This window comes from Colobus angolensis, unplaced genomic scaffold (assembly GCF_000951035.1).
Source record: "Colobus angolensis palliatus isolate OR3802 unplaced genomic scaffold, Cang.pa_1.0 Scaffold282, whole genome shotgun sequence".
Classification (NCBI taxonomy): Eukaryota; Metazoa; Chordata; class Mammalia; order Primates; family Cercopithecidae; genus Colobus; species Colobus angolensis.
This window is the reverse complement of record NW_012116066.1, coordinates 414035-423071: the sequence shown is the minus strand read 5'-3', so window position 1 is coordinate 423071 and position 9037 is coordinate 414035. Positions and strand designations below refer to the sequence as shown.

Here is a 9037-nt window from a genome sequence, read left to right as displayed (position 1 = left end):
GCCAGGATGGTCTCGATCTCCTGACCTTGTGATCCGCCCGTCTCGGCCTCCCAAAGTGCTGGGATTACAGGCTTGAGCCACCGCGCCCGGCCCAACCCTGATATTTAAAAATAACATCTCTCGGTTGCAGTGAGCCGAGACTGTGCCACTGTACTCCAGCTTGGGCAATGGAATGAGATCCTGACTCAAAAAAAAAAGTAAAAGAAAAAAAAAAAGAGTTAACTACACTAAGATGGATGGTGAAGATGTTTTGCTGCTCTTTGGTAAAATAATAAAAATAAAGAGGTCAGCGCGGTGGCTCACACTTGTAATCCCAGTACTTTGGGATTACAAGGCTGAGGCAGGAGGATTGCTTGTGCCCAGGGGTTCAAGACCAGCCTGAGCAACATAGCAAGACCCCGTCTCTACAAAACATTAAAACATTAGCCAGGTGTTGTGAGTGCACCTGTAATCCCAGCTACTTGGGAGGCTGAGGCAGGAGGATCCCTTGAGCCCAGGAGTTCAAGGCTGCAATGAGTTGTGATCACACCACTGCACTCCAGCCTGGGCAACAGAGCAAGACCCTGTCTCTAAAACAAATTAAAATAATGATAATCATCATAAAAAGCAAATGGTCAGGAAATTGCTCCCACTCACGTTCATGGTTCCATTGATCTCTGCTACTGACTCATCATCTGTAGGAAACTGATAGATCTGGACTCCATTGCTGACAAGCTCGCTGGTGATTTTGATTTTGAACTTCGTTAGCTCACTCTTCGAAATGGCATCTGCTTTGGCAATGATGGGGATGATGTTCACCTAGGGAGAGGAGGGCAAAGTGGGGTCATTGTTGGTAACCTGCAACTGATAGCAGCATCACCTAAGACTTCCACCAGCTGCCAGAGGGAGCCACTCAGCCCAGTGGTCAAGGACTGGTCGCTTCTATAGCCAAATGACAATACAATAAACGACAAGTACTAACTGTGCTAGGCACTGAACTAAGTGCTTTTACATGAATTAGCACAATTAATCCTGACAATAACCCTTCTTTCCAGGAGGTATTATTACTATTTTGCCAATGAGAAATTAAGGCATAGGGAGGTTAAGTAACTTGTCCAAGGCCATGGAGCAGGTAAGTAGCAGAACTGGGATTCGAATCCAAACTCAGCCTTATTCCTAAGTCCATAGTCTTAAGCATGAGCTGTCTACCAGTTCAGATCCAAATCGATGAGCTGTATGATATCTTGGTATCAGGGTTACTGCTTGGGAGATATGAAGCAGAAAGGCGATAGCTGGGAATCTGTGGCTGACAGGGGAGAGGTGGCCTCTTCTTGCTAACAGTAAATTGTTCCAACCCATCGAGTCCGGGCTAGCCCCAGCCGGGTGTGATATGGACCCACATGAGAGATGGCAGGGAAAGGAGGCAGGACAGTGCTCAGCGAGGATGTACACCTGGCTCTCTTTCTGGCAAGAGACACTGAATAACCAACTCGGTTAGGTGAGGAAGAACCTCTAGTTACAATTTGATCTGAGGCTTATGCAAAAAGAATAAAGAATTATACTGCCTCAGTGTCATGATCAATTTCTGAGTAAGAAAAGCAGTATAAATGCCCAATTTCAGGCATCAGGAGAAAGGCCTAATGCCAACCAAAAGTTCAGTCCACCTGAACCCTAATCCTTGAAATTGCTCCAAGAAGGGACAAGGCTTTTACTGTCAGAAGGTAAAGAAACTTGAAATGCACGTGCGTTTGTGAGACAGAGCACACTAAGGTCAAGTTGACATGGAGAGCATAATCATTCCTGCCAGGAGACTTCAACAGGGGGGTGGGGGAGTGGGGAGCATAGGTGGCACTCAGGCCCCAGGCTCTGAAACGGGAGTCTGGGAGCACCAGACGTGAAAGATAAATCCTGCCTCCTTTGCACTTTGGCTTAGGAGTGCCTCTGAAGGCTGATATCACACAGGTGCTGGGTCAAAGAAAGACTGAACCTTGGAGGCACTTCCCTTGAAGTCTTTCGTGGGCAGAGGGGTCAAAGCCCTTGCCAAGATGAAACAGCAGGCAGAGCCTATTCTCCTTGGCACTTTCGCCAAGTCCCCATTGACACACTATAAACATATATCGGCCGGGCGCGGTGGCTCAAGCCTGTAATCCCAGCACTTTGGGAGGCCGAGACGGGCGGATCACGAGGTCAGGAGTTCGAGACCATCCTGGCTAACACGGTGAAACCCCGTCTCTACTAAAAAATACAAAAAGCTAGCCGGGCGAGGTGGCTGGCGCCTGTAGTCCCAGCTACTCGGGAGGCTGAGGCAGGAGAATGGCGTAAACCCGGGAGGCGGAGCTTGCAGTGAGCTGAGATCCGGCCACTGCACTCCAGCCCGGGCGACAGAGCGAGACTCCGTCTCAAAAAAAAAAACATATTATCAGGCCGGGAGCAGTGGCTCATGCCTATAATCCCAGCACTTTGGGAGGCTGAGGAGTGGATCACCTGAGGTCGGGAGTTTGAGACCAGCCTGGCCAACATGGTGAAATCCTGTCTCTACTAAAAATAAAAAGTATCCGGGTGTGGTAGCGCATGCCTATAATCCCAGCTATTCAGGAGGCTGAGGCAGGAGAATTGCTTGAACCCAGGAGGTGGAGGTTGCGGTGAGCCAAGATCGTGCCACTGCACTCCAGCCTGGACAACAAGAGTGAAATTCCATCTCAAACAAAATTAATTAATTAATTAAAAATATATATATATACACACACACACATATATATCAAAGTTAACTCAGCCCATCCACCAGGCCTGCAGTCATGTGGCTCACCAATGCCCCTATACAGGACATGCAGGGCATGGCCACATTTCAAGAGCAGCCTTTTATTAATGGGCCATGAGCCCATTGCTGCAAAAAATGTAAACCGCTCCTATTCTGATGAGAGCTGAAATTCAGTTTTAGAGTGGATGTGCTACTAAATGGCTGCATGTAAATTCGATTATTATTTTTTAGTATATAGTCTTGCTCTGTCACCCAGGCTGGAGTGCAGTGGCATGATGTCGGCTCACTGCAACCTCCACTTCCAGGTTCAAGTGATTCTCCTGCCTGAGCCTCCCCAGTAGCTGGGATTACAGGTGTGCAACACCATGCCCAGCTAATTTTTGTATTTTTAGTAAAGACGGGGTTTCGCCATGTTGGCTTGGCCAGGCTGGTCTCGAACTCCTGACCTCAGATGATCCGCCCACCTTGGCCTACCAAAGTGCTGGGATTACAGGCATGAGCCACCAAGCCCAGCCTAAATTCAGTTTTTGTAAAATAAAAGACCATGGAGTCAGAGCTAGGTCCAAATCCCAGACCCATTTCAAGTTGTCTGAGGTTGAGCAAGTGACTTGACTTTCTGTCCCTCCATTTCATCATGAGTGAAATGGGAATAATAATAGTACTCACCACTGGATTATTGGAAGGAAAAAATAAAATAATGCATATAAAGTACTCATCACAGCATCTGGCACACATTAAATGGTAGGTGAAAATGTAATTAGGCTTTTTGAAGAATCCCGTGATCAATTCTTTTGTACAGCAAATAATCCTCTAACATGAAGAATCATTATGTAATTTATACATGGTATAGAATTTGCATTTTAAAGTTTTTTTTTTGGCCGGGCGCGGTGGCTCAAGCCTGTAATCCCAGCACTTTGGGAGGCCGAGACGGGCGGATCACGAGGTCAGGAGATCGAGACCATCCTGGCTATCACGGTGAAACCCCGTCTCTACTAAAAATACAAAAAAACTAGCCGGGCGAGGTGGCGGGCGCCTGTAGTCCCAGCTACTCGGGAGGCTGAGGCAGGAGAATGGCCGAAACCCAGGAGGCGGAGCTTGCAGTGAGCTGAGATCCGGCCACTGCACTCCAGTCCGGGCGACGGAGCGAGACTCCGCCTTAAAAAAAAAAAGTTTTTTTTTTTTTTTTTTTTTTTTGAGACAGGGTCTTGCTCTGTCACCCAGGCTGGAGTGCAGTGGCCCAATCTTGGCTCACTGCAAGCTCCACCTCCCAGGTTCATGCCATTCTCCTGCCTCAGCCTCCCAAGTAGCTGGGACTACAGGCGCCCACCACCACGCCTGGCCTTTTTTTGTATTTTTAATAGAGACAGGGTTTCATTGTGTTAGCCAGGATGGTCTCGATCTCCTGACCTCGTGATCCACCCATCTCGGCCTCCCACAGTGCTGGGATTACATGCGTGAGCCATCACGCCCAGCCAAGTTTTTCTTAAAGCAAGACAATGCCTGATTCCCACAGCCATCTTTCTTGGGCATAGAAGCATTATAACATGCGGTCACAGATCTGAGTGTCACAGAATCTGCACTCTACCAGTAGCTAGCAATATGACAATGAGCAAGTCACTTAACCTCTCAGAGCTTCAGTTTTCTCTTCTGTAAAATGAGGCTAACAATAATGTGTACTTCATGGGGTGGGCATATAATGAGGGTTTTAATGTTAACTGCAATCATAAAAGTAATTATTGATAGTAAGAATGATAACTTTCAAAGTCAAGTTTGCATGTTTGATTCTAGCCACTGAACACTGGGACAAAGAAAAAACAGCTTTCCATTGCCAAAGCCTTTGCCCTTAGACCCAGGGAGCCGTCTTTCTAGTCTCCAAGATGGATCAGGGCAGAAAGACAGCTCGGGGCAAGCCCATCCCTAGTGCTGGGAAAACAGATCACAAAGCGTATGACGCTGGTGCTGGATCCATAACACCATCTTTATGGAGGGACAGGGAATGAGGGAGAGGATGAGGATGCCACAAATCTCTCCCGGAATCTACTTTGCACAAGAGATCAGTAAGAGTGAGCCCCCAGCGCCCCTGCCCCTGCCTCCTATACCTTACTGTCCAGCTTCTTCATAGTCACTAGGTCCAGAGACTTCAGGGAATGACCCGTGGGGGCAATGAAATACAAGCAGACATGGATTCGGGAGTCATGGTAGGTGTGCAGCACTCTTCGGATCTTCAGCTCTTCCTGCAGGTAGGCCTCAAATTGTGCGTCGATGAATTCCACGATGGGCTTGTAGCTAAAAGGGACAGAGGTGAACCCCATCAAAAACTTGGATTTTGACCCTGTCCCTTTTGGAAGTTTCAAATGCCCTCTGTAATCCTGACTCTCTCCCATCCAGCTGCATTTCTCCATCTCCCTTCAGTGGGCCTCCGATCTTGTCAGCGTGGCCACCTTCTTGGTCCCTACGTGAGCCAAACATATGCCCATCTGTGCACCTTCACTAGAATGCCCCTTTCTCTCTCCTCATCCCAATTCTGCCCTCCCAGACCTCAGGGCTCAGCTTAATGCCCTCCTCCTTCCTACGGCCTTCCCCACTTATGCCAGAAATCCCTTCTGCGAGTCAGGGGCATAACAAAAAATGGCATTCAATTACTTATTGTTGCTTCACCAAGATTCTCTCAAATAGATTGTGTCTTCCTAAAGGGCAGGGCCTGTGAAGGGCACTTCTCTGTCCCTCAGGGGGGCCCAACAGAGCATGGAGCTCACTGGCCGTTATCTGTAGAGGGGCTGATTTTCCTCCAAGCTGGGCTCGTGTCTTTGCTTCCTTTATGTTGCCCTACAGTGCCTAGATGAGAGCTGGGTACACAGTGGGTAACAAGACCTCTCTTTTTTTTTTTTTTTTTTTAAATAAGACCTCTCTTTGGCCCACTGCTGGGCAATCTTGTGAGAACATTCAGGGCTTTTGCTCATTCTTGCTAGGTTTAGTGGAGCTCCCCACTTGGCTCCCCCAAGGTCAAGATATTTTTCTGATCCTCATTTCTGCCAAGGTGGTGACTTTAAAATCTAAGTATTCAGGCCAGGCACGGTGGATCATGGCTGTAATCCCAGCACTTTGGGAGGCTGAGGCGGGCATATCTCCTGAGCTCAGGAGTTCAAGACCAGCCTGGGCAACATGGCAAAACCTCGTCTCTACTAAAAATACAAAAATTAGCCAGGTGTGGTGGCTCATGCCTGTAATCCCAGCTACTCAGGAGGCTGAGGCAGGAGAATCGCTTGAACCCGGGAAGCAGGGGTTGCGGTGAGCAGAGATCACGCCACTGCACTCCAGCCTGGGCAACAGAGTGAGACCCCATCTCCAAAAACAAACAAACAGACAAAAAAATTAAGTATTCAGGCAAAATCTGGTAAAGCTACTCCCCCCTGCACACCCTGCACATGTGGACACAGGCCTGCCAGCTCACTGAGTCTCCACACACGGCTCCTCTAGGTGGCCCCCAAGTCTTGCCAAGGCTTCTTAAACAACAGTCAGCCCTCTATGTCTCTCTGTCCTGGGCCTCCCTGGGAAACTTCCCTCTCTCTCTGTCCCAGTCCCCTCCCACATCATCCCCGTCACCCCTACAGCCTCTTTCTGCTCTAACTAGGTCAGCTTAGCTCAGCTCTGCCTCTTGTTCTCATCTCCCCTGTCTGTCTGCTGCCTCTCTGGCTGAGGGGCTGCCTCCCTTCAGGCTAGAAGAGGCTTGTCATGTGGGCCCAGGGCAGGGAGTTTTCAGATACCGCTGCCAGAACAGAACATGATGATCAAAGGAGGAGCTGGGTCCAGCCAATGCCTCCCACCTGCAGCAGCTCCCAGGCTGAGCCTTTTTGAAAGATCCCCCTAGTAGAGAAGGGGAAAATAGCCTTTTAAAAAAGAATCACAGGATCCTAGATTCTGAGAGCTGCAGCCAGAGCTGAGATCCAGGTTCAGGCTATCTCTGGAGCCCCAGAGAAAAATCTTTTTTTTTAGATGGAGTTTCGCTCCGTAGCCCAGGCAGGACTGCGGTGGCGCAATCTCCGCTCACTGCAACCTCCACTTCCTGAGCCCCAGAGAAAACTCTAAAAACATACTCCTTTCTTTATTCCTTTGATCCCTCTGAGCCACTGTTCTGAAGGGTAATCGCATCAAAGAATGTCTTGGTTGCAAAGATCCTTAGAAGGTTCCTGACGAATTTGGAGTGAGGGTGGGGGATGTATCCCCTAGGCTTATCTAATTAATTTTTGGATGTTTTGCTGATTTGAAATAGTTGATGATGGCACTGCTTCATTTTTTTTCTCAATTACATTACCTTTTTTTTACTTCATTTTTTGCTTTGCAGAAGGAATCAAAGGAGGAAAGAAAATAAAGCTAAAAAGTACATTTTTTAGCTCCCCCCCACCCCACCCCGGAATCTGTAGTGATACCCTGTGCCTGTCTTACTGCAATTGCCTCTGGCTCTCGGAAGCTCCCAAAATGTACATGGATCAGACCAGCCAATCAGCCACCAGGATTTGGTGTAGACGAATCCTAAATGGGTGATTTCTCTTCGTCTTATTCATCTCTGTATCCTCCACGTCTAGCCTGCTGTCTGGAACATAGTAAAGTTTCCCCTGCTGCTCTGCGTTCCCTCCACCCCCGGCCCCAGTGACTCATCTTCCCACGGTGGCCACTTGTCTCCCACACTCTGTTGTGCTGCTCACTGGACTCCAGTGGGTGGTAAACTAAATCCTTTATTCTTATAGGCTACCTCCTCCCAAACTGCTTCCTCCCTCTAAGTGACACCTGACTATCCTTCAGAGATGCTGCTTTTCTCATGTCCTTCTCAACCGGAAATTTCTTCATCTCCACACCAAAGTCCCATGGATGGGCAGAGAGGGCAGCTTTCTTCTAGCTCTTGATTCCCTTGCTCACTGTGTTCTCCTCATCTCCTCCATCTTCGACCAAAACCAGCTCCAACAGACTCCATCCCTCCCCATCACTACTGATAATCTTTGACATTTCAAGAGAGCCATTCTTAACACGGGGTTCATGGACCTCCTAGGTTCTGTGAATAGAATTCAGAGGATCTGTGAACTTGGATAGGAAAAAAATACATCTTTTTCACTAATCTCTAACTGAAGTTTAGCAGTTTCTTCAGCTACAGACATAGGTAACAATCTATAGTAATGTTAGCAGTATCTGTGATTTCATAACCAATAGAAATCACTGATATCGGCCGGGCGCGGTGGCTCAAGCCTGTAATCCCAGCACTTTGGGAGGCCGAGACGGGCGGATCACGAGGTCGGGAGATCGAGACCATCCTGGCTAACACGGTGAAACCCCGTCTCTACTAAAAAATACAAAAAATTAGCCGGGCGAGGTGGCGGGCGCCTGTAGTCCCAGCTACTCCGGAGGCTGAGGCAGGAGAATGGTGCGAACCCGGGAGGCGGAGCTTGCAGTGAGCTGAGATCCGGCCACTGCACTCCAGCCTGGGCGACAGAGCGAGACTCCGTCTCAAAAAAAAAAAAAAAAAAAAAGAAATCACTGATATCATCATTTCCCATTCCAGTTGTTGCAAATAGCTCAAAATGGCATTTATACTCATTACATCCAAATTCTGATAATTATTAAGCCTGCATATAGATATTATTACTTCCAGAATTGATAGAGAAGCACATAGATTACTAAGTCACAATTTTTAAATATTTTGATAACTGTATTTTTAGTATACTTGGTATATTTTCGGCATTTAAAAACATTATTTTGAGAATGAGCCCATAGGCCTCACTAGATTGCTAACGGGGCCAACAGCACAAAATAACCCCTGGTCTAGACAATAATTCTTATTCATTTTGGATAATGATATGTACTATGAAGATACTCCAATAGGATAATGGGATATACATGTGATTGAGGGTTCAACTACTTTAAATACAGTGATCAGGGAAGGCTTCTCTAAGGGTGTGACATTTGAGCTGCAAGGATGAGGATGAGAGAGCCATGGAGAGATCTGGGCGAAGAGCATTCCAGGCAGAGGGAATAGCAAATGTGAGGATGGTCCTGAGGCAGAAACTAGTCTGACAGGTTTGAGCAATGGGAAAAAGGCCAGGGAGGTGGGACTTGGTGAACCCAGCTTGAGTAAATTATTCACAGTAGCCCAAAGGTGAAAACAACCCAAATGTCCATCAACTGATGACCGGATAAAGAAAATGTGGAGGCCGGGCACTGTGGCTCACGCCTGTAATCCCAGCACTTTGGGAGGCCGAGGCGGGCGGATCACGAGGTCAGGAGTTCCAAACCAGCCTGACCAACAGGGTG

At 47.9% G+C, this 9037-nt stretch overlaps 1 protein-coding gene across 4 annotated transcripts in view; it reads right to left on the bottom strand.

Annotated features, from left to right (window-relative positions):
- SEPT6 (septin 6) overlaps positions 1-9037 on the bottom strand; it is a 90447-nt gene that overhangs the window by 38489 nt on the left and 42921 nt on the right. For all 4 annotated transcript variants that reach the window (XM_011948671.1, XM_011948675.1, XM_011948673.1 and 1 more), the window contains 2 exons: positions 4837-5023; positions 637-798 (listed from right to left, as the gene is read on the bottom strand). In XM_011948671.1, coding sequence (XP_011804061.1) covers positions 637-798; positions 4837-5023 — 349 coding nt within the window. The remainder of the gene's footprint in view (positions 1-636; positions 799-4836; positions 5024-9037) is intronic.